Source organism: Episyrphus balteatus, chromosome 1, assembly GCF_945859705.1.
Source record: "Episyrphus balteatus chromosome 1, idEpiBalt1.1, whole genome shotgun sequence".
Taxonomy (NCBI): Eukaryota; Metazoa; Arthropoda; class Insecta; order Diptera; family Syrphidae; genus Episyrphus; species Episyrphus balteatus.
Window position 1 is genome coordinate 45,732,603 of NC_079134.1, and position 27,060 is coordinate 45,759,662.

Sequence of the window (27,060 nt, forward strand, 5' to 3'; positions counted from 1 at the left end):
AAATCTTTTAAAAATATGTATAGATTTTAGTCAATATATTTTTTTTATTTAAAATTTTTGATTTTTATTCTTAACTTTTTATTCAGGTTATTACATAGCGTAGCGGGGCCTCTCTCTTGCCTTGCTCTTAAGAATCAAAATTAAAAATTTTAAATAAAACAAAAATATAGGGAAAAAAATCTATTTATATATATTTTTAAAAGTTTTCTTTTTTTGTTGCGCGAGGCCCCTGCAATAGCGAGACTATTTACTAAAATAATTTATACATTTAAAACATATTTGAAAAATTTATTATGTAGCACTTGAATATCGCGCCTCGAAATAATTGAAGATCGGTTAAATCGCATAACACAGATACGTTCTTTTTCTAAAGGGGATGTTCTGTTTACCAAACAAACTCAAAAGTTTTGTTTGCCTTTTGGTGATCAGCCGGTTCCGACTGAAAAACTAAATCAATTGATGAGGAGAGATTCGGTTGACCTAGTACAAAAATAAAACTAATATTCGTATTGAGCTCAAATTTGGAGGTCTTTTTTCTCATAACATATCGCATATGTAGTACAAAAGTGTCACAACTCAAAAAACACATTTTTCTAGTTTTTGACAAAAAAAAATATTTGAAATTTTCCCGGACAAATCTATCTAGTTGCCATTGATATAATTTGAATAGTTTTTATTCCAGAAGGTAAAATGTCGTTTTAGATGTTTCATTTGAAATAAAAAGTCCTTTGACAAAAGTGACATATTTTTAGTTGTGACGTGATTCTTGTTTGAAAAAGTTGTTTCATAAGTATTAAAAGTGTCTTAATTTGAATTGTGTCATTTTAGTTGTACCATTTTCAAGAAAATCGAGTGTTACATTTTGAATTGAAACACTTTTGTTGAATTTTCTGGGGCAAAGCATTTGTTTCATTTTTAATTGTGACATTTTAGTTGATTGAGGTTACCGTATCCCCTTTGTATTATTTTAAGTAACAACACTTTAGATAAATGAAAAGTTGTAATTTAGAGTTAATACAGTTTTGTTGTTTATTTAAAAATATTGCTTTTTAAAGCTCATTTAAATCCCAAATGCTTTCAATTTTTTATCAAACCTTAAGCTAGCTAGGGCAGATATTTTACATATTATGACACCAAATTTGTATTTATTAATTAAAGTGTTTACACACATTTTCAGAAACTAATTGACAAAAACAGCAAAAATATTGAAATCCTGCAGTTTTTAGTAAATTCCACATTAACGAAAACACCTTAAGGAGGGAAATCCCTCTAGACGCATTGAATAAGAAGTACAGGAAGGGGTGTTTATCCAAATAAGTGAAGCCGCTTTTTATTAGTGTGAGTTGTACAACGCCAACGGAAATGTAACTAGTCTCGTGAGAGACTTTCGTATAAGTACTATTTTTTATCATAATTATATACGAATTTTAAACTGTTTCTTTTCTCAACTAAAAACAGACTGAAAATTGTTTTAAAATCATCAAGATTAGCTGAAACATTGGCGGTCAAAGATTGTATCGCCTTGTCATCACCAATAAGAGTAAGTTCGCCCATGGAAAACGAGCTCGAAATTTGACAGATTATATAAAATTTTTGACAGTTTATATAAAATTTATTTTTTTTTTTATTTTTTTGTGGCTTCACTCGCCAACTCTATAGGTGTGATAAACACCCCTTCCTGTACTTCTTATTCAATGTCTAGACGACGGGTTTTTCAAGAATTTTTTTTTGGAAACTGAAAGCATTAATTAAAATTTGGAAAAATATATGATATTATTGACATCATGAAGTGTTAACACAATTTTTTTTAAATAGTAGTAAAAAAAAAACAAAATGGCGGCTCTACAGCCGTTTAAAGTTGATGCCTCGCGTTTACGCCGTGCAATGCCCAGGTACAGTTAATTATTTATAATCAAAAGAGATTTTTTTTTCCTTAAAATACATTTATACGTAATGCATGAACCTAAAATTAGAAAAAAAAGTGTAAAATAAAAATTAGAGACCAAAAAAACACAATTTTTTTTTTATAAACAAATTGTTAAAAATATTTATTGTGAAAATTATATTAAACTTTTAGGTTCATGCAATGACCAATGAGTTAACGAGTAATTTTATTTATTTCGAGTCGATAGCTTCATTAGTTTTTGAGTTACGTTGCACGGCGCGGAAAAAAACGTGTTTCGAGAAAAATTCGTTCAATGTTTTCATTTTTGTACTGTGGTAGGCTCGGAACGTATGGGTTTCAGAACTATCTGAGGCTTCATTTAAGGCTAAGACCACTAAAATAGTTTCTTCGGTTGATAAATGATTTTTTTAGGCAAAAAATTAATAATGCAAAAATAAAAAAAGCCAGAGGGTTTTCCCCCCTTAATTAAGGAAAATGTAAAATCTCAACGCCCTTTATATATAACAAGTCAAATATGTAAAGTAAACTAAAATAAACAAATTAATACGTCTTTTGTTATTTTATATACTATTTTTCTATTTATAAATATCTTATCTGTGATAAACCATTCGATACACTGCCTTCTAAATCTTAAAATTTGTTTCTCCTAGAAACAAAAGTATACTTTTTTTGCGGTTTTTGGTGTGCTCAGTTCGAATTAGAAGTCAAAAAGAATCTAGCACGTCAGGATTTTCAGATATACGCGTTAGAGAATCGCTGAATCAGGTTTTTGTTTAGAAAATCTCAAAAAACTACTATATCTCAATAACGGGAGCTGATCGAAATTTTTTTAATTCGGATTCAATATCAGTATACTAAAATCTATTAGAAAAGTGTACTTTTGTCCTTAGGAAGAAATATGAATTTTTAATCATCAGTTTCTTTATGGTAAGATAAGCCAAACCTAATTAACTTACTTTAGTTTAGATATCTCGAATAAGAAAAGAGATATTGAGGAGATTGATACTGATTTTAAAAAAAAATAACTTCTTTTATAAGCCGTGACAAAGTTTAGTGAGAAAAGTTTGCATTACGCCAAAATTATGCTTCGAAATCAGAAAAAAATGGGTTTTCGTGCTAGACCAATTCTGACTTCGGATTCGGAATCAGCACACAAAAATCCTTTAGGAAAGTATAGTTCAACAATATGCCTATTCCACACTCAGTTTGAGACTTGCGAATTATGTAAGTCATATTTAATTATTTTTGTTCTGATTCTGTTCCCAATTTCAAAAACTGTCCTATTTTTTTAAGAAGAGAGCGCTTAAGATAGCAACATAAAATTTCTCCACTCTGACGAATTTTGTCCCAGAAATTTCTTTTGTAAAACTTTCAATATAAACTATTTTAAATAATCTAAAACTTAAATGGAACTTGTCAAACACGAGAAAGCTAAACCAAACAACCAGACCTACTTTCGCATCATATATTTATCAAGAGGGACAAGGGGCCTCGCAAAGACCTGCCGCCTGGAGCCTCGCAATTCGTAAGGCCGCCGCTGATGTGGTAAATCTATGTGGTTAATCTATGACTACGGGTTTACTTTACTGTCCACTTCATAAATACAATTTTGACTGAAAATAACAAAATGTATTTAATCGAAAACCGTCAAGGATTTGGGATGAACAAGTTACCAAATTCTGAGAGCCCATTTGTTGGCCTATTAGCATATTTTGTTTGATCCATTACTTTTGGGACACCCTGTTTAAAAATCAAAAACTTGAAATGCTCCCAGAGCAATATACCTACACTTTTGGCAGCTAAAAATGTATCTTTTTGCCTCTATAGAGTCAAAATTTATTCCCGGCTAAATATTTAACCCAATTCACACCACACATGGCCTTAGTGACAGTGATGATGTATACTTAATCGATGTATGATCATTGAACTGCGATATGGATGTGAATAAAAATGTAAAACCGTCACCTTTCCAACTTACATTGTTTCAAGAAAAACTAAATCAAAAGTCTTATTATAAGCATTTAATGGTTTTTATTTTCGGAAGCAATTCAAGGATTAATAAAAAAGTCTATTTACTAGAATTTAGCTACCAAACGATATTGCTCTAGTTTTAGTTGTTTGTTTTTAGCACTGATTGTCCACATAATTAAATCCACATTTATGGCGTGAAAAAATTTACATCGATATCTCTATTAGCCAATTGTTCATCAATCCAAGAACGGAGATGTGGAATGTTTGCATAAACACCAGGCACATTTTCGCCACCACATCCAATACCCCAAGAAACAATTCCAACTTGGTAGTAACGATCGGGATTGTTGGCCATTGGACAAACTAATGGTGAACCTTCGTCTCCTGAGCAAGTATCTTTGTTATGTTCTCCACCAGCACACATAAAACTGGAATGCAATTTAAATAATGGACCTAAAGGAGTTTGTCTTAAGTCGTTTTGACATTTAGCATTTGGAACTACTGGCAGCTCAATCTTCTTCATAATTTTTGGGTATTTTCCGGTTCCGAATTGTTTCATTTCCCAGCCAGAGGTGAAACAACGTGACATGTCAAAATTTGTGTTGACTGGTGGCAAACAAACTGTTTTGATGTGAGGAGCCGCATCGAATGCTGTCTTGAGGAAAAGTAGGGCAATATTGTTTTTCAAATTTTCAGCATTAAAATTTTCATGCATAATTATTTCTACGACTTGTCTGTCCTGATGAGGATATAGTTCGGCATTTGAATTAGATTCCCATTCACCAGCCCTGACCTTATAATTAAGGGCTTGAAAAGAGTTTACACAGTGAGCTCCAGTTAAAACGACTGTTGGAGCTATCAAAGAACCTCCGCATTTGAAAGAGCTTACAACTTTGCCTTCACTTATATTTCTCTCCAAAATTCTCACCATTTATGGAAATTCACCAAATTCAGCTTCGTTAACAGTGGATTCACTGATTCTGATTCCAATTTCATTTTTATTTCTATAACCACATCCAACTGTTAATGGGAGTGGGATTCGATTTGGCTCATCTAACTTAAATTAAAAAAAAAAAAAAAACTGTAAAAAAGATTTAAAGTTTTATCAAAGTTTTCTTACTATTTCACTAATATCACAGCATTTGTCCAAAATAGAATTACATCCAGAACCCATGCGAGGTTCAATCAAGTATGTACCATACATGTTCACTTTTCCATTTTTGCAAAGATACTTACGAACACATACCATATCAGGACGTGTACCACATGGCTGAAATGAGTTGCCCGTTAGTTGTCGTGGTATGTTTTTTTGTGCAACTGTTGTAACAAGATGGTCTATAGTTTCAAAATTCGATTCTCTAAGTACTTGATCACTTACCTATTTCATTTGGAGAGTTTGTGTTAAAAACATCATTCAGTATATCATTCACGTCATTCTGAGCCACACATGATCCAATTAGAAAAATTGGGATGAGAATAAATTTTGCATTCATCACAAAATTGTCAAATCTGAAATTGGAGAAATAAGTTTTTAGTTTTAAAATATGTCTATAAAAAATAATTTGAATATCGAGAATAATTGGCTAACGCTACTCAACCAACTGAAGCAGATCCAAATGAACAACCTCAATAATTGTATACCCAAAACATACTTTTTTAAAATTTGAACTCAATAAACTAATAAAAGAATAATGGCCAATAAGAAGCGGGTTGGCTTTATACAATAAACATATATATTGTTGATTCCTTAACTGTCCCATGAACGCATTAACGCGCTGATGATGAATGCCTGCAATCAAACGTAATTAAACAAACGTAAGTGGCACTGCTAAAAAAGCAAAAAAAAGAAGCCTATAAGCTCTACAAGCAAGAAGAACGGTCGAACATTGGCTTCTCCAGAAGAATAAACAATCAACACGAAAAAAGAGCGACCGAAAAAATAGAAGGGAGTAACTCAAAAACTATAACACTTAAATTGTATTGATTCTCGAAAATGGAACTATTTTACTGCAAAAGATTTATTATAGAATTTTGGGGAGCAGATAACAAAAGTTCCTCATCATTTTTTTGATTTCAGCTAAATCGTAAATCAAACACTTAGGTAATTTCAATAATTCACAGTTAATTAATTCAAAAAACTTGACGGATAACCAACTCATCAAAACACCAGATTTTGCAATATTCTTGTTTTTGAAAAAAAAAAAAAAAATCAAAAAGTTAAAATTCAGTTATCCAGAAAAAAGTACTTGAAGTAATAGGTACCTTTCAGAGAACTCGTGTTAAATTGTTTACTGAACGGTTAAACGGTTATAATAAAACTGTCTGATCTATTCTATTAGCTTTCAAAGATTCCTTTTATGTTGTCATATGCATATTTTTGCTAAAAATAGGTTTTATAATAAAAGCGACTGATAAGATTGGGTTTTTTTTATAACAAATGCGGATGTTTTGGTAGGTGGACCAAAATACTTCTTCATTCTTAATCAGGGCAAACTTTGCAAAAAATATTGAAATGCTTATCAATATATTTTTTTTTTTCACTTGATATTTATAATTTATTTATACTTTAATCTATAACACTGCCCAACATACTAAAATTTTACAGACCGAAACTAAAAACTACAATGAAATTACCCCAAAATGTGAAAAATGAAAAATATCTAAAAATTAGAGCTAGAAAGAAACCAGTGTTATTTTTAGACTTAATGAATCCAAATACATTAGCTTCGATAAAAATTTTTCTGAAAAATGTTAACAAACAGTTTAAGAAGCATAACTTAAAAATAAGTATAAAATTGCCCCCAAAATGTGAAAAAAACTAAAATATTTAAAAAAAATAGAGCTCCAAACTCCTAGAAAAAAATGAGTGTGATCTTAAGTCTTACTGCCCCTTAATCAAGTTTGCACCCATTTTTCAAATGACATTTCTTTATTCCTAAAAAAAAGCGATCGAAAGACAACTGCGTTACCTTACGAAAAACTTAAATTAAATTTATAAAATTAAAGAATTAAGTTCTCTAATATGGCATTTTTTTACAACATTTACATTTCCATCTAATCTAAACCGAAAAGATGAAATTAAGTGCATTGATTTGGTATTTGTTTTTATTATTCATAAAGCATCCAAAATAAAAGTTCCCAAAGTTGAAGTTAGACCGAAAGATATTACAATTTGAATTCAACAAAACAAGGTTTTTCAGAGCAAAAACAAAAACAAAACAAATTTTCTCGAACTATTGTTTGTTTATTTCTCTTCTATAGTAGAGTAACTAAAGTTAAAAAAAAAATGGCAATATTAGGGAACCCGGCCGAACAGCTCTCATTTTGATGATCTTTTTTTTCAAACGTCGGTTATTAAAAATACTTTAAAGTCTATAGAATAAAAATTGCCGATGTTTCCGATTTTGATTTATTAAGTTTAATTGAATATTTTTGTGAACAAACAAATTTTTTTCAAAAATGTTGCTTCAATTTCATAAATTTACTAATGCCAAAAGGTTGTCTAGGCAATTTAAGGAAAACAACTATATGGGAGTGAAGGACAATCTTCTATCGTTTTTCTCACAAATTGACTTCAAACACAAAAACAAATATTTGAACACAACGGCAAGAAGTACAATATTTTAATATAAATTTTTAAAAAGCTAGAATCTTATTCATATTTGTAAAATTAAAATTAAGTTAAGGGTTTTTGAAAAAATGGTAATTAAACTTAGATTTTTGAAAAAAAAAACTATGTAAAAAATTTTAACATGTCGTTTTTTAAACTTTTTCGCAATATAAAATCCATTTTTTTTTTTTTTTCAAATTGTTTTGGCCACATTTATTATGAAAAATTTTAAATGGAAATGTCAATATGTATTACATTATATGAAAAACTATTTGAAGAGGTCACTACAAAATTCCTATAATAATATGTATTACAGTTTATGAAAAAAAATTAAAAAATACTTCATTTTCGAAGAACTTTTTTTAATAGAAGTTTTGAAAAAGAAATAAACTTTTTTTTTTTAAGGTCAACATTAAAATATAAAGTTATTTTTTTTCATTCAATAGTTCATATTGTTGAACGTTAAATAGCAAAAGTTTAAAGTTCTTATTTGTCAAATAATCCAGTTAAATAAGGGTTTAACCTCGGAATGAATGTTAGTAGACATTTTTTTTGCTCAATATCTTCCTTTTGCCATTCTATAACATATCTCAAAAGTCTAGAAAAATCTCATGTCCGCTTGTCGCGATTTCAAGGTTATATCGCGAAATGGAGATTTTCAAAATTAGCAAAAATAGGCTATGGTAGTATATACACATTAGGGTGTCCGTTATTTCCCAAAGTGATGTTTTCGGGGGTGACACCCCCCAGATCGAAAGTTTAGGGCCTAAATACTGGGAATTTAGCAAAAACAAATTTTTTGGAGGTCATTAACCCGTGCCTCTAAGGTCATACTTTCCCCATACAAATTTGTATGGGAAATTTTTAACTCATACATAAAAATTTTTTTCTCAAAAATTTTTTTAATATTTTATTTTGGTTTTTGAAATTATTAGCTGTTTTCGTAGTTTTTGCTTTCACCTATCACATAATTTTAAATGCAGTTTTATTGGTTTTTAATTCTTTTCAAATATTGCATTCAAAAATTTGTGTATAAATCAAAAATTTTAATTTTTTTAAATTTTTTTTTAAATTTTTGCCGTCCTAATTTTCTTGGTTTGAAAATAAGGTGCAGATTTTAAAAAATTAATAAGAAAAGTTTAAATTTTTATATGTATACCAACATAAGCGACATGATTTAAAGGTATTTTTTAACACTAATTCCAACAAAACTCACAAACAAGTCAACCTGACCATCCCTGAAAAGTAATGCACCTTATTCATGTTGATCTGACACAAATATCTGAAGTGTAGTTTTCCAATTTTTTAAAATCTGCACCTTATTTTCAAACCAAGAAAATTAGGACTTGCGGACATGAGATTTTTTTAGATTTTTGAGGATAGTTAAAGAATATCCAAACAAAGATTAAAATGAAAAAAATAGCCTATTTGCACTTATTCCTAAGATGAACAAGAATCTTCTTTAGTGCATATCCTAAAATTTGCCCCTCCATCAAAAAATGCCATTATTTTCGTAGGTATATATATTTTTTGTAAGGGATTGTTTTGATTTTTAATGATGATGGATTCTAAAATCTTCATGCAAAATTTGGTTCATCTACCATAACTTTTAAGGGTTTTTCGGCAGTAAGTTTGCAACTGTTATAATAATATGAGTTGACAGATGAAAAACAGGTATAACTTTTTCCAGAGACGTCAGATTGTCTTAATTTTAGATTTTTTGGAATCAGCATTAAAAAATACCTTGAAATCATGTATCATATGTGTATATAATACCATAGCCTATTTTTGCTAATTTTGAAAATCTTCATTTCGCGATTTGACCTTGAAATCGCGACAAGGGGACATGAGATTTTTCTAGACTTTTGAGATATGTTATAGAATGGCAAAAGGAAGATATTGAGCAAAAAAAATTTCTACTAACATTCATTCCGAGATTTACCCCTTTTTTCTCCTTATTTTACTGTATTAAAAGTCTTTGAGAAAATCAATTATTTCAATGGAAAAATTTCAGTTTTTATCAAAAAATCCAATGAAATTGAAGTAATTTCCATTTTTTTTAAATTTCAATTTAAAAAAACAATACGCCAACATCGGCAATTTTTAACCTATAGACTTTAAAGTATTTTTAATTACCGACAATAGAATAAAAAGATCATCTGTTCGGCCGGGTTCCCTAAAAATTTACTTTAAAAATAGAGGCTTTTGTTCCCTAAAAATTTACTTTAAAAATAGAGGCTTTTGTTCAAAGAGAAATAATGTGTTAATCTATGTTTGTTTTTTGCTCTAAAAAACCCTGTTTTGATGAACTCAAATAGTAATATCTTTCGATCTAACTTTAACTTTGAAAACTTTAATAACTACGTTTTTGAAAGCTGCAATAGGTACTGGAACAACTTTTTTTTTAAATAAAAACCAGTTTCACACCGGTTTTCACCTGTAAGAAATCAAAATTTCGTTAACTAATTTGCAGCAAAATGGCGTATGAAATACAAAATCTTTTGATAAATTAAGCGTTTCTTATTATTAGGCAATGCTTTAGTGAAAGAATTGTAAAAAACAAAAATCATTAATGGGCGAAGCAAAATACTGTTGCAAAGTAGGGATTTCTCACAGTTTCACAATAACTGCATTTAATCGGAAACCAGTAAGGATTTAGGATGAACAAGTTAACAAATTCTGAGAGCCCTTAAGTTGGCCTTATTTCGTTTGATCCTTTACTCACCCTGTATAAAGATAAAAACTTGAAATGCTCCCACAGCAATATACATTTTTGGCAGCTAAAAATGTATCTTTTCGCCTTTAAATATTCAACCCAACTCACACCACACATGGCCTTATTGACAGTAGGTAATGATATACGTAATCGATGTATGATCGTTGAACTGGATGTGAATGAGTCAAATTTTCTCAAGTGGGCCACCTAAAACCGACTTCTCGAATTTGATACTTTTTTTTTGTATATATTGGAAGATTTTTATGTTAAAGTATTTTTGAAAAATGAAAAATAAAAGAGATATCGAAAAGATTTAAACAGCTTTCGAAAGAATAAAATATGTTCTCATAGACACCCTTACGGCCATATTATTCACTGGTTTAAAAAATACATCTGGATGTAAAGAAATTGAAATGTCAAAAATAAATCCAAATCCATGATATTCACTATCACACAGACAAAAAAATAGTCATTTTTAACTATTTTTTAACTATTTTTATAGTTAAAATCGGGATAACTATTCTGGATTTGGATTTATTTTTGACATTTGACAATTTTACATCCAGATGTATTTTTTAAACTAGTGAATAATATGGCCGTTACAAATTTGTTTATAAGGAATTAGCCCACATAAAAACATAACCTCGAAAACAGCCAAAATTAAGCTTTTTTGCTTTTTATAACGGTAATATTTCAAAAACGGAGGCCAATCAAATTTTTCTGACTTCGGATTCAAGTTCAGCACCCTAAAAACCTCTAGAAAGTATATTTTGGTTCTTGTGGCAAAAAAAAGTTCAATTTTGTTGAAAAGTGCTATTAAAAATAAATATTCGGCAAAGTTTAAACATGCATAACTTTTTTTCTTATGAATTGCACTAAAATTTTCTTTCAGATAATGAAAGCTTATAAAATTTCAAATCGAATATAAGAAAAATGGTTTTCCTACATACTCCAGAAGTTAGTAAAAAATGAAATTGTTTATAACAAAATCAATTATTTATAAATAATTTTTTTTTTGAAAATTTTTTTTTTAGTAAATTGTTGTGTGTACAATTGGTAATATGTGTACCAAGTTTTATTTATTTTTATCATTTCATTACTGAGATAAAGCCATTTTAACAAAAAGACCTGAAAAATTTCATTTGCTTATAACTTTTAACAAAATTGAAATTTTTCAAAAATACTTTGGAATATTATTTTTAACATTAAAATCTTCCAATATATACCTACAAAACAAAGTATCTAATTCGAGAAGTCGGTTTTAGGTGGCCCACTTGAGAAAATTTGACTCAATGTAAAAAGAATTAAAAGCAGTATTAATGCCATTTCGTCACCTTTCCAATTTGCATTGTTTCAAGAAAATCTAAATCAAAAGTCTTATTATAAGCATTTAATGGTTTTTATTTTCTGAAGCAATTCAAGGAGTAATAAAAAAGTTTATTAACTAGTATTTCGCTATCAAATGAAGCTGAACAATTTTTGTTCTATTTTTAATTGTTATTTTTTTAGCACTGAGTTTTTCCACTTTTATTATTTATTAAAGGCACATTTATGGCGTAAAATATTTTGCATCGATCTCTTTATTAGCCAATTGTTCATCAATCCAAGAACGGAGATGTGGAATGTTTGCATAAACACCAGGCACATTTTTATCACCACATCCAATACCCCAAGAAACAACTCCAACTTGGTAGTAACGATCGGGATTGTTGGCCATTGGACAAACTAATGGTGAACCACCGTTTCCTTTGCAAGTATCTTTTCCAATTTCTCCACCAGCACACATAAAACTGGAATGCAATTTAAATAATGGACCTAAACGAGTTTGTCTTAAGTCGTTTTGACATTTAGCATTTGGAACTACTGGCAGCTCAATCTTCTTCATAATTTTTGGGTATTTTCCGGTTTCGAATTGTTTCATTTCCCAGCTAGAGGTGAAACAACGTGACATGTCAAAATTTGTGTTGACTGGTGGCAAACAAACTGTTTTGATGTGAGGAGCCTCATCGAATGGTGACTCGAGGAAAAGTAGAGCAATATTGTTTTTCAAATTTTCAGCATTAAAGTTTTCATGCATAATTATTTCTACGACTTGTCTGTCCTGATGTGGATATGGTTCGGCATTTGAATTAGATTCCCATTCACCAGCTCTGACCCGATAATTCAGGATTTGTGTGGTATTCACACAGTGAGCTCCAGTTAAAACGACTGTTGGAGCTATCAAAGAACCTCCACATTTGGGAGATTTTACAACTTTGCCATTACTAGTCATTTTCTCCGAAATCAGCACCATCCATGGAAATTCACCAAATTCAGCCTCGTCATCAGTGAGTTCTTTGACTTTTATTCCAACTCCATTTTTATTTCTATAACCACATCCAATTCTTATTGGGATTGGGTTTAAAATTGGCTTATCTGACTTGAATTAAAAAAAAAAAACAGAACTGTTAAAAAAGACTTAAAGTTTTATCAAAGTTTTCTTACTATTTCACAGCAAGTTTTCAAACCAATATTACAATCAGAACCCATGCGAGGTTCAATCAAGTATGTACCATATATGTTCACTTTTCCATTTTTGCAAAGATACTTACGAACACATACCATATCAGGACGTGTACCACATGGCTGAAATGAGTTGCCCGTTAGTTGTCGTGGTATGTTTTTTTGTGCAACTGTTGTAACAGGATGGTCTATAGTTTCAAAATTCGATTCTCTAAGTACTTGATCACTTGGAAAAACATCATTCAGTACATCATTCAGTATATCATTCGCGTGATTCTGAGCCACACATGATCCAATTAGAAAAATTGGGATGAGAATTAATTTTGCATTCATCACAAAATTGTCAAATCCGAAATTGGAGAAATAAGTTTTTAGCTGTTTTGAAATATGTCTATAATAAATAATAAAAAATATGTCTATAATAAGACTTGGCTTAAGCTACTTAGGTCCATTTTCTTCACTCGGAGTTGAACATAACTTGAGAATTTTTAATATAAAAATTCTCAAGTTTTGTTCAACTCCGAGTGAAGAAAATGGACCTTAACCAACTGAAGAAGATCCAAATGAACAACCTTAATAAATGGCACACCCAAATCATATTCTTTTGTTTTAATTTGAACTCAATGAACTAATTAAAGAATAAAGTCCAACAAGAAGCGGTTTGGCTTTATACAATAAACATATATATTGTCAAATGATCGTGTTATCCGATTCCTTAACTGGCCCATTAACGCATTATTTAATGCGCTGATAATGAATGCCTGCAATCAAACGTAATTAAACAAAAAACGTTCGTAAGTGGCACTGCAAAAAAAGCAAAAAAAAAGAAAGCCTAAAAGCTCTACAAGCAAGAAGAACGGTAGACCATTGGCTTCTCCAGAAGAATAAACAATCAACACGAAAAAAGAGCGACCCAAGAAATAGAAGGATCTATTACATTTTTTTCAGCCTGACAATGAAGTTACTCAAAAACTATAGCACTTAAATTGTGTTGATTCTCGAAAATGGAACTATTTTACTGCAAAAGACTTATTATAGAATTTTGGGGAGCAGATAACAAAAGTTCCTCATCATTATTTTGATTTCAGAAAAATCCTTAAGTAATTTCAATAATTAACCTTAACAATTCACAGTTAATTAATTCAAGAAAATAACTTGACGGATAACCAAATCATCAAAACACCAGATTTTGCAATATTCTTGTTTTTTGAAAAAAAAAAAAAAAAAATCAAAAAGTTTTATTTCAATTATCCAGAAAAGAACTTCAAGTAATACCTTTCAAAGAACTCGTGTTAAATTGTGTACTGAACGGTTAAACGGTTATAATAAAACTGTCTGATCTATTCTATTAGCTTTCAAAGATTCCTTTTATGTTGTCATATGTATATTTTTGCTAAAAATAGGTTTTATAATAAAAGCGACTGATAAGATTGGGTTTTTTTTTATAACAAATGCGGATGTTTTGGTAGGTGGACCAAAATACTTCTTCATTCTTAATCAGGGCAAACTTTGCAAAAAATATTGAAATGCTTATCAATATATTTTTTTTTTTTCACTTGATATTTATAATTTGCTTATACTTTAATCTATAACAGCCCAGGGTCGATAATTTTTGAAACCAAAAAAAATCATAGTAGGATTTTGGGCTATTTATTAAAATTTACACTTAAATTACTCAAAAACCATAAGACTTTATGTTACATTGATTAATGTTATTGTTTTTAAGTAATTTAAGTGTAAATTTTAATAAATAGCCCAAAATTGTAAATAATGATAAAAAAAATTTCGAATTCAAGCTTGTTGCATTTTCCGAGAACATGCACTTTGGTGTACTAATGTAAATTTTTGTTTACACTATTAGAAAGTAGAGATTTTAACGAACAAAATGCCCACCGATTTTTTGAAAAAAGCTGATATTTTGACACGTGAATTTTCGATTGAAAATTAGGGTGTTTTTTTGGTATTAAGTAAAAAAAAAGGTTAAAAAATAAATATTTTAAATCAAATAAATTACTGTGTATTCGGGACATAATAAGGTAAGTTTTCACCAAATTTTGTAGAAAAAAACATCTTTTTGAAAAAGATAGAAATAAAAAACCAAAAACTCGGTTTTTTTAATTTTTCACATAAATTTTGAGGTTATGTGAAAAAATTGTTCATGCATAAGCTGTACATCTTTTTATTACCTACAACCTTGCCATACAACTTTTTTTTCATAGGACTTGTAGTTTTGCCGGAAATCGAGATATAGGTACCATTTTTTACCATTAAAAACTCATACCTACCACTTCCCGAACTCGGCTCGCCCGTAATTTATTTTTCTCGTTTACTTAAAAACCGTTATCTCAAAGTTTTAAAAGACATTCTTTTATACTTTTGCAAAAATTAATTTAATAAAAATAATTAGAAATAAATAAATCCAATGATCTTACTGAAGCACGTATAGTATTAACATCAAAGATACAAAATACATACAAATTTTACTGTTCCTAAGACACATGTAAAATACTGCATAACTCAGTTACTTGGCTGTAAAATGCCTTTAATTGTTTTTGTTGGCACAATTTTTGACTTTTACAGCTTCTTCAAACTTTTACGTCACGCGTAAAAGATAATTTAACCATTTTTGAACCTTTTTTGAGAAATTTTAAAATATACCCGCTTCTAAGAGCCAATGCCACAATAGAATTAGTCGAATCTATTGTGGAACCAATTCCAATCCTATTTAACTGAATTGCAAATTCCTCTTTTTTCTTGCAACAAATGCTCGAATTTCGACATTACCAAAGAGGTATTTGAACTAAGAAATGTAATTCAGTTAGCCTTCAAGTTAGTTTACTACATGTTTACCGCTCCTATGACTTCATCTTCTTGTGAGCGGTCATTAAGAGTTCTCAATTATTTGCGTACGTCCATGGGTGAAAAAAAGGTTAAATTCGTTGAAGCTGCCATATTTCTCAAAAGATATAGTTGATAAAATTCAACTAAGCTAGGCTGTCGAAAAATGGGCATTGTAAAAATATCGCAGGGTTAGACTTTAAATTAAAAGTCAATTTTATGTATATATTTTCTACAAATGTGCCTAATTTATTTTCTTTTACCAAAAATATTTTTTTTTTTTATTATTAAAGAATATTATACCGTCGCGGTAGTTCTAATACCTCGTAACCCACAAAAAGGCGATTTTGGACTAATGATGCAATTATATTGTTGAAAAAAATCCAGATGTAATAGAAAAGACCCTGTTTGCCTAACATCGATATTGTCAGAGCTACGCTTAATCAAAACCAAATCATTTGTATTGATTCTCATACATTTCATACTTAGTTTTTTGGCTCTCCTGAAAATAGACTTTTCTGGGTTACGAGGTATTAGAACTACAGCGACGATACATTCTTTATTTTTTTTTTTCTGTTATTATAGGTTATTATTTTAATAACACCGGCACACAAAATAAAAAACGTGTCATGTACCAGGAACCAGACCTATCTTTCTATATGTTTTTGGGCACGCTGAATCCGAATTTCAAGTCCGTTTGGCCCGGTCACAATCCAGTTTTGAGGAAAATGTAAAAAAGACTCAAAAAAAAGGCAAAAAACTTCCCTTTTTTGAGTTTTTTGCATTTTACTCAAAACTGGAGGGTGACAGGGGCAAACAAACTTGAAATTCGGATTCAGTGTGCCCAAAAACATATAGAAAGATAGGTCTTTTTGCTGGTACATGACACTTTTTTTATTTTGTGTGCCGGTGTAATTAAATGCTTAATCGTGAAAACTATAGTTTTATTTCTTTTCTCACGCACGCTGAATCCGAATTTCAAGTCCGTTTGGCCCGGTCACAATCCAGTTTTGAGGAAAATGTAAAAAAGACTCAAAAAAAAGGCAAAAAACTTCCCTTTTTTGAGTTTTTTGCATTTTACTCAAAACTGGAGGGTGACAGGGGCAAACAAACTTGAAATTCGGATTCAGTGTGCCCAAAAACATATAGAAAGATAGGTCTTTTTGCTGGTACATGACACTTTTTTTATTTTGTGTGCCGGTGTAATTAAATGCTTAATCGTGAAAACTATAGTTTTATTTCTTTTCTCAATTGTTTAAAAAAAAAATGGGATACAGTCGGCAAATTCACAAAATGGGTCGGCATTTCACTGAATCTCACCCCACATGGCTTGGACCCTCGCTTCGCCCCTGGTTATTGGGATTGGGTTTAAAATTGGCTCATCTAACTTTAATAAAAACAAAACTGTAAAAAAGATTCAAAGTTTTATCAAAGTTTTCTTACTATTTCACTAATATCACAGCATTTTTCCAAAATAGAATTACATTCAGAACCCATGCGAGGTTCAATCAAGTATGTACCATATATGTTCACTTTTCCATTTTTGCAAAGATACTTACGAACACATACCATATCAGGACGTGTACCACATGGCTGAAATGAGTTGCCCGTTAGTTGTCGTGGTATGTTTTTTTGTGCAACTGTTGTAACAGGATGGTCTATAGTTTCAAAATTCGATTCTCTTGGAAAAACATCATTCAGTACATCATTCAGTAAATCATCCGCGTCTTTCTGAGCCACACATGATCCAATTAGAAAAATTGGGATGAGAATAAATTTTGCATTCATCACAAAATTGTCAAATCTGAAATTGGAGAAATAAGTTTTTAGCTTTTTTGAAATATGTTTATAATAAATAATTTTAATATCGAGAATAATTGGCTAACGCTACTCAACCAACTGAAGAAGATCCAAAAGAACAACCTCAATAATTGTATACCCAAAACATACTTTTTTTTAAATTTGAACTCAATAAACTAATAAAAGAATAATGGCCAATAAGAAGCGGGTTGGCTTTATACAATAAACATATATATTGTTGATTCCTTAACTGTCCCATGAACGCATTAACGCGCTGATGATGAATGCCTGCAATCAAACGTAATTAAACAAACGTAAGTGGCACTGCTAAAAAAGAAAAAAAAAAAAGAAGCCTATAAGCTCTACAGGCAAAAAGAACGGTAGAACATTGGCTTCTCCAGAAGAATAAACAATCAACACGAAAAAAGAGCGACCGAAGAAATAGAATTAAGTAACTCAAAAACTATAACACTTAAATTGTATTGATTCTCGAAAATGGAACTATTTTACTGCAAAAGATTTATTATAGAATTTTGGGGAGCAGATAACAAAAGTTCCTCATCATTATTTTGATTTCAGCTAAATCGTAAATCAAACACTTAGGTAATTTCAATAATTCACAGTTAATTAATTCAAAAAACTTGACGGATAACCAACTCATCAAAACACCAGATTATGCAATATTCTTGTTTTTGAAAAAAAAAAAAAATCAAAAAGTTAAAATTCAATTATCCAGAAAAAAGTACTTGAAGTAATAGGTACCTTTCAGAGAACTCGTGTTAAATTGTGTACTGAACGGTTAAACGGTTATAATAAAACTGTCTGATCTATTCTATTAGCTTCCAAAGATTCCTTTTATGTTGTCATATATGTATGCTTTTGCTCAAAAATATGTTTTATAATAAAAGCGACTGATAAGATTAGGTTTTTTTTTATAAAATATGCGAATGTTTTGGTAGGTGGACCAAAATACATCTTCATTCTTAATCAGGGCAAACTTTGCAAAAAATATTGAAATGCTTATCAATATTTTTTTTTACTTGATATTTATAATTTATTTATACTTTAATCTATAACACTACCCAACACATCAAAATTTTCCAGACCGAAAAAAAACTATTATGAAATTACCCCAAAATGTGAAAAATAAAAAATATCTAAAAAATTAGAGCTCCTAGAAAAAAACCAGTGTTATCTTTAGAGCAAAAAAAAAGAAACAAAAATAAACATATATTTAATAAATTTAATTTAATTCAATAAATGATGTTTAATTATTTGATATCAAATGGAAGGTACTTTTATTAGCTTTCAAATAATGTACAAATCAAATTTCAGCTTTAAAAAAGTAACCAATGTAATTAGTTAAAAGTTTTCAAATTATATTATTTCATTATTGGACTGTCTCCCAAGACTAAAGGGCCGAACCCATAGAATCCGTTGCGTCCGTTCCGTCGAAGTTTTCAACTGACAGCTCGATAAAATACACACGTTCTTATGGGAAGCGACCCATAAGCGACGGATCGGCGGATTCGACGGAAGAAGTAGCCCAACTTTCTACTTTTTCATCCGTCGTATCCTTTGACATTGGTTGTCAAAAATAGATCAGTTCGATTTTCTGTTTCTGAGTGCACACCAGGGAATTTCAGAACTAAGAACTGTGTTCTTTTCTTTTCCGATTTTATGAATTGTGAACTTTAATTGTTCATTTCTGAAAAAAATGTAATAAAAATAACATTTGATGATATATCTAATAATGTATATCAATTAAATATCTAAATTCTGTTGTAGAGTTCAATTTAACAATACCAAAGTCATACCTACAACTGATAATTTGTTATTGACAATTGTTTTTGATAAAGAGCAAGTACAGTGGTGGCAAAATAATTAGAAACATCCTCCTTTGTTTACAAAATGTTATTTTTTTCTTACTATAAATACAAAATATTTAACAAATTTTTAGCAAACACAAGTGATGATATAATCCTTGTAACATTTTAAGAAAAAAATTTTAGAATTTATCCAACAAAAGAAAAATATTGCAAAAAATCTAAAATAAAGTCCAATTTTGTGTGGAAATATAATTAGAAACACTGAGGAAAAATTACTAAGAAATATCCTGTTTTTGATTTTTAGAATTTACATTTGCCAAACTTGGTCAATTAATTAAACGTACAATTAATAAAAAGGACTATCACCAACTAATTTCTATTAGTTGGTTAATGTGGTTGCAGTCTTCGAAAAATGCCACATGTTCCAAAAAAATAATAAAACGTCCTTAACAATATTCCTGATACACCAACCCCTTATATTTTAGAACAAGAAGGTGCAATAAAGAGGAGATCCTTAGTAAAACATCAAGCTCTTGAAATACCTCTGTTAAAAAATATTTCTAATATTTTTTATTCATATTAAGAACATACAAACATTTTGAAAAGAAAGAGCGTGTTTCTATTTATTTTTCCACCACTGTACCTACCTACATGAAGACTAGTCGGGCATTTTATTTCATAAGAAAAAACAACGATAAATAATAGTTAACAATTTTTTGCATCAGAACTTCCTTAGTGCACATTCAGCGAGAAAATATCGAACACACATTCGAATTTGAAGTGAGCTGTCAAAAGCAATCCGTCATACGACGTATTCTATGGGTCACCCCTTTCTGTTCCATCCTTCAACTTCAACGGATGGATTGACAGAACGGACGCAACGGATTCTATGGGTTGGGGCATTAATTCATAATTTTTGATCACTATACAATAAATAATGAAATTACCTTATATTTGATACCAAATAATTAATTATGCTTCTTCTGGAAAATGCATTCTTAATATGAACTTAACACCGCAATATCTCTATAACCACTCATACGATTTTCAAAAAAAATCAAAATTTATATGCAGAAGCCTTCAGGTTTTAATTTGACACCAGTCTCATGGATGTAAGCCTTTGGCCCAAGTCCCATATAATATTGCCAAATCTACTTTATGGGGAAATTATTCAACTTTTGGAGTGATTTATTTTAAGAAGTTTTGGACCTACAAAGTTGTGGTTACGCTCAAATTGTACCAAAAATTTAACGTCCATTTCCCCAGCCCGGACCTATCGCAAATTAAAAAAAAAAAGTATGCCAAAGTTTTGTACAAGTTTTGTACAAGCAAAGCCGAGTTTTGTACAAGCTTACAACGAAAGTTATAGCCAATTGAAAGTACCGGGCTGGGGAAACGTTTCCTCAGCCCGGACATTTTTTAAAATTGTATCAAAATTAAAAAAAAAAATTCGAAAAATATCTACGAGTTTTGTACAGTTTTGTACAACAAAAATCGAGTTTTTTACAGGCTTAGTTAAATAATTAGAGCTAATTTAAGTTTACACTGGGTACATACTTACCAAGCCAGCTATATCCAAAACTTACAAAACTTAAATGCAAATTCCATCAAAGAGTTATGTACAGTATTTTACAGATAAAATGGAACATCTAATTTAATTGCTGATATCAAGGGGCACGGTAGTGCCCAGCCTAGTTCTCTAGCAACTTTGGCACTACACCCTTATTTACAGGAAACAACTCAGGCCATTTTCGACCCCCCTCTAACTTCCACACCAAAGATACTAGAAATTTCAAACTTCATTCACGCTTCATTTGTTAAGCTAGTCAAAACAAAACTCCTCACAAAATTTCAGCTTGCTACGATGAGTAGTTTCTGAGATATAGGGCTTCGAAAATCTCAAAAACCGTAACTGACTGACTGACTGACTGATTCACTCACTGACAGATCATCAAAATTATGGAGAACTTCCCGTTATCGTAGAAACTTGAAATTTTACACGGTGATAGGACTTGTGGTGTATACAAAGGAAAAAATCGAAAATTTGAGATTTTCAATTCAGGGGGCGTGGCATCCGCCCATTTCCGCTGAATTATCATCAAATATTATAGAGCACTTCTGATTATCGTAGAATCTTGAAATTTGGTAGAATGGTAGAGTTGGTAGTTTATACAAAGGAAAAAATTTAAAATTTGAGAATTTCAGCCAGGGGGCGTGGCAACCGCCCATTTCCACTGAATTTTCATCAAATATAGAGATTTTCAATTCTACAGCCTTACCTTGCAAAAAGTAGTGAAATCACAACAAAAACATTACTGTTAAAAAAAGAGCCAAGTTCTCCTATGTTGAAATTATGCTGGCACAAAAAGTACTGAGATGTAAAAGTGTACCAAGTTCTAAAGTTTGGGTTCAAATTCGTATCAATAAAATTTTGATTGTTTACTTGGCAATTTTTGAAATAACTTTAAAAATCGGAAATTAAAAGAAAAATTGTCAATTTTAGCTATAAAGTCAAAAAAACTAATTTTAAATGAAATGTTTTTTGACATTTTATCTAAAAATATTATTTTTCTGTAATATTTTGCTATTTTTTTCAACCAAATCAGGAGTCAAAAACTGAAATTTCCTTCAAATCTGCTTCAAAAACCAAAAGTTACCTTAACCACCAAGATTTTGAGATATCATACCTTTCTATACCAAATATCTTTTAGAACAAAATAATTTTGAAAATAAAAATAAACGTATTTAAGACGATAAAATATGGCTTTTGAATATTGCATAAGTAGTTTTGCGAAAAAAAATTTAACGGTGATGAAATTCAACGCAAAAAGTACCACAAAAACGCGTTTTTGACCTGTTAATATTCAAATATTTCGAAAACTTGACGTGAGAGTGAAATTTTGACCTGTTAATATTCAAATATTTCGAAAACTTGACGTGAGAGTGAAATTTTGACTTCAGATTCGAAATCAGCACATAAAAGTCCTATAGAAAAGTATGGTTTGGTTCAAGCTCCATTTTCGTTGCCGACCAGTGTTATTTAACTAAGCCTGTACAAAACTCGATTTTTGCTGTACAAAACTGTACAAAACTCGTAGATAATTTTAGAATTTTTTTTTTAAATTTTGATACTATTTTAAAAAATGTCCGGGCTGAGGAAACGTTTCCCCAGCCCGGTACTTTCAATTGGCTATAACTTTCGTTGTAAGCTTGTACAAAACTCGGCTTTGGTTGTACAAAACTGTACAAAACTTGTGCATACTTTTTTTTTATTTTTTTTATTTTTAGAAATGTCCGGGCTGGGGAAACGTTTCCCCAGCCCGGTACTTTCAATTGGCTATAACTTTCGTTGGAAGCTTGTACAAAACTCGATTTTTGTTGTACAAAACTGTACAAAACTCGTAGATAATTTTAGAATTTTTTTTTTTAAATTTTGATACAATTTTAAAAAATGTCCGGGCTGGGGAAACGTTTCCTCAGCCCGGACATTTGTTAAAATTGTATCAAAATTTAAATTGGCTATAACTTTCGTTGTAAGCTTGTACAAAACTCGGCTTTGCTTGTACAAAACTGTACAAAACTTGTACAAAACTTTGGCATACTTTTTTTTAAATTTGCGATAGGTCCGGGCTGGGGAAATGGACCTAAAAATTTATCATCTTTAATTGGTTTTATAAACATTTTCCATAATATGCACCATTTACATTTCGAAAGCTAAAAACTGAAAAAAGTCCGAATATTTCGCGGTTTTTCGCGTAGCGAGGTATCAGCCCAGGTCTTTCAGAGCTGCAAACTTGGTTTTAAGCTAATAGTGTCTATCCTAACAACATCTAAAAAAAATCTCAAAAATGCAATTATTACTCACACTTTGCCAAACAATTTAGTTTAAAACTCATTTGGGTTCTTATCGGTTTTCAAGAGAAACTTTTCGTTGGTCGTTGATTTGACATGAAATGTTATCTTAGGCCATTCAAAATAGTTGCAAAGTTCGTATTGAATGTTTTATGCAATAGACCAAGTCTAATGTCTGTCACTCCAACCATTCGATCCGTATTTATAAAAATACACATACACAAAATTGCACACAACGCCATAAGGATGCAAATGAATTTTTTGTTTGTCATATTAGTTTTTAGTGAATCAATCCCTCGAGGTCTGTTTACTTTTAGTAGGAGATCCCGCCATAGGACGACCTACCCTCATCGTTATACCAGTTGAGAGTTATATTTTCTGAAAGCTAGTGTCTAAGGAAATAAATTGCACATGGGTTGCCAAGCGATATCCTGTCAAGGCATAGGGTTGCCAGGCCTTAAAGTTCATTTTTGCAAATTTTTGAAAATGCGACCCTGCTTAAATGGCAAGCCTAAGAGTTATAAAAAAAATATAATGTCATAGGAAATTTAATTTAAAAATTTTAATTTTCAGGATTTTTTTAAATTTGAAGTTTGAGTAGGGTAAACAAAGGTAAATTTAGAAAAAAGGCAAAAATCTATTTTCTAAACAAAACGTGATAGAAATAAAATTGAAATTGGAATCGATAGATATTATAAATATATGAAAGCCACACATACAAATAAAAAATGTAAAAAATCTACAACGCGAGATATAGTCTTTTTAGAGTCATGATACTCCAATTCGATATTTGAGAAATAATTCACCAAAAATCAGAATGAAAGATTTTTTAAATAATTTTTATGTGATAAGTTAGGAAAAATAAAATAACTTGACACGTGTCTGTCAAATTTTTAATTTAACTTTCCGTTTTTGCGAGGGGATTTTTTGAAAAGGAGCTTATTTTCGTATTTCAACATATTAAAGGAAAAAATCCCGTCATGGGACGACCTATCCACCTCATTATACCAGTTGAAAGCTATATTTTCCTAAGGGTAGTGTCTAAAGAAACAGTTTGCACATGGGTTGCCTAGCGATATCCTGTCAAGGCATAGGGTTGCCAGGCCTTAAAGTTTATTTTTCATTATTTTTGAATACGCCACCCTGCTTATACCCAAAGCCAAAGAGTTGTAAAAAAAATATTATGTCACAGGAAATTTAATTTGAAAATTTTAATTTTCAGGATTTTTTAAAACTTGAAGTTTGAGTAGGGTAAACAAAGGCGAATTTAGAAAAAGGGCAAAAATCAATTTTCTAAACAAAACGTGATAGAAATAAAATTGAAATTGGATTCGATAGATATTATAAAAATATAAAAGCCACACATACAACAAAAAAATGTAAAAAATCTACAACTCGAGATATAGTCTTTTTAAAGTCATGATACTCCAATTCGATATTTGAGAAAAAATTCACCAAAAATCAGAATGAACGATTTTTTAAATAATTTTTATGTGATAAGTTAGGAAAAATAAAATAACTTGACACGTGTCTGTCAAATTTTTAATTTAACTTACCGTTTTTGCGAGGGGATTTTTTGAAAAGGTGCTTATTTTCATATTTCAACATATTAAAGGGAAAAATCCCGTCATGGGACGACCAATCCACCTCATTATACCAGTTGAAAGCTATATTTTCCGAAGGGTAGTGTCTAAAGAAACAGTTTGCACATGGGTTGCCTAGCGATATCCTGTCAAGGCATAGGGTTGCCAGGCCTTAAAGTTTATTTTTGCAAATTTTTCAAAATGCGACCCTGCTTATATGGCAAGCCTAAGAGTTATGAAAAAAATATAATGTCATAGGAAATTTAATTTAAAAATTTTAATTTTCAGGATTTTTAGAAATTTGACATTTTAGAAGGGGAAACTGAGGTAAATTTAAAAAAAGGTCAAAAAGCTATATCCTTAACAAAGAGTGGTAGAAAAAAGATTGATACTGGAATCGATAGATATTGTTAAATTATATAAGTCACACATACAAACCAAAAATGTAAAAAATCTGCTACTCGAGATATTGACGTTTAAAAGTCAAAACCGTGAAATTCGATGTTTGAGAAATAATTCACCAAAAATCAGCGCGAAAGGTATTTGAAATAATGTTTATGTTATTAGAGAGCATAAATAAAATAACTTGACACGTATCTGCCAAATTTTTGATTTGACTTAGTTTTTGGTTCCTGTGTATTTTTGAAGAATAACACCGAAACAGTGAATTGAATTTTAAAAATCTGTAATTCTTCAAAAATACACAGGAACCAAAAACTAAGTCAAATCAAAAATTTGGCAGATACGTGTCAAGTTATTTTATTTATGCTCTCTAATAACATAAACATTATTTCAAATACCTTTCGCGCTGATTTTTGGTGAATTATTTCTCAAACATCGAATTTCACGGTTTTGACTTTTAAACGTCAATATCTCGAGTAGCAGATTTTTTACATTTTTGGTTTGTATGTGTGACTTATATAATTTAACAATATCTATCGATTCCAGTATCAATCTTTTTTCTACCACTCTTTGTTAAGGATATAGCTTTTTGACCTTTTTTTAAATTTACCTCAGTTTCCCCTTCTAAAATGTCAAATTTCTAAAAATCCTGAAAATTAAAATTTTTAAATTAAATTTCCTATGACATTATATTTTTTTCATAACTCTTAGGCTTGCCATATAAGCAGGGTCGCATTTTGAAAAATTTGCAAAAATAAACTTTAAGGCCTGGCAACCCTATGCCTTGACAGGATATCGCTAGGCAACCCATGTGCAAACTGTTTCTTTAGACACTACCCTTCGGAAAATATAGCTTTCAACTGGTATAATGAGGTGGATTGGTCGTCCCATGACGGGATTTTTCCCTTTAATATGTTGAAATATGAAAATAAGCACCTTTTCAAAAAATCCCCTCGCAAAAACGGTAAGTTAAATTAAAAATTTGACAGACACGTGTCAAGTTATTTTATTTTTCCTAACTTATCACATAAAAATTATTTAAAAAATCGTTCATTCTGATTTTTGGTGAATTTTTTCTCAAATATCGAATTGGAGTATCATGACTTTAAAAAGACTATATCTCGAGTTGTAGATTTTTTACATTTTTTTGTTGTATGTGTGGCTTTTATATTTTTATAATATCTATCGAATCCAATTTCAATTTTATTTCTATCACGTTTTGTTTAGAAAATTGATTTTTGCCCTTTTTCTAAATTCGCCTTTGTTTACCCTACTCAAACTTCAAGTTTTAAAAAATCCTGAAAATTAAAATTTTCAAATTAAATTTCCTGTGACATAATATTTTTTTTACAACTCTTTGGCTTTGGGTATAAGCAGGGTGGCGTATTCAAAAATAATGAAAAATAAACTTTAAGGCCTGGCAACCCTATGCCTTGACAGGATATCGCTAGGCAACCCATGTGCAAACTGTTTCTTTAGACACTACCCTTCGGAAAATATAGCTTTCAACTGGTATAATGAGGTGGATTGGTCGTCCCATGACGGGATTTTTCCCTTTAATATGTTGAAATATGAAAATAAGCACCTTTTCAAAAAATCCCCTCGCAAAAACGGTAAGTTAAATTAAAAATTTGACAGACACGTGTCAAGTTATTTTATTTTTCCTAACTTATCACATAAAAATTATTTAAAAAATCGTTCATTCTGATTTTTGGTGAATTATTTCTCAAATATCGAATTGGAGTATCATGACTCTAAAAAGACTATATCTCGCGTTGTAGATTTTTTACATTTTTTATTTGTATGTGTGGCTTTCATATATTTATAATATCTATCGATTCCAATTTCAATTTTATTTCTATCACGTTTTGTTTAGAAAATAGATTTTTGCCTTTTTTCTAAATTTACCTTTGTTTACCCTACTCAAACTTCAAATTTTAAAAAATCCTGAAAATTAAAATTTTTAAATTAAATTTCCTATGACATTATATTTTTTTTATAACTCTTAGGCTTGCCATTTAAGCAGGGTCGCATTTTCAAAAATTTGCAAA

The 27,060-nt window shown here is 30.3% G+C and overlaps 1 protein-coding gene and 1 long non-coding RNA gene across 2 annotated transcripts; both read right to left on the bottom strand.

Annotated features, from left to right (window-relative positions):
* Positions 1–3,923: 3,923 nt before the first annotated feature.
* On the bottom strand, positions 3,924–14,107 carry LOC129919429 (phenoloxidase-activating factor 2-like). The gene is made up of 4 exons (XM_056000340.1): positions 13,981–14,107; positions 12,688–13,096; positions 11,760–12,622; positions 3,924–4,800 (listed from the first exon to the last, which is right to left on the bottom strand). The coding sequence occupies exons 2-4, from the start codon at positions 13,036–13,038 to the stop codon at positions 4,065–4,067; spliced, it is 1,950 nt and encodes a 649-aa protein (XP_055856315.1). The 5' UTR covers positions 13,039–13,096; positions 13,981–14,107; the 3' UTR covers positions 3,924–4,064.
* Positions 14,108–16,761: 2,654 nt separating this feature from the next.
* Positions 16,762–18,228, bottom strand: LOC129906122 (uncharacterized). Its single transcript, XR_008770718.1, has 3 exons — positions 18,106–18,228; positions 16,987–17,347; positions 16,762–16,930 (listed from the first exon to the last, which is right to left on the bottom strand). It is a non-coding gene; the product is annotated as an uncharacterized LOC129906122 (long non-coding RNA).
* Positions 18,229–27,060: the final 8,832 nt, after the last annotated feature.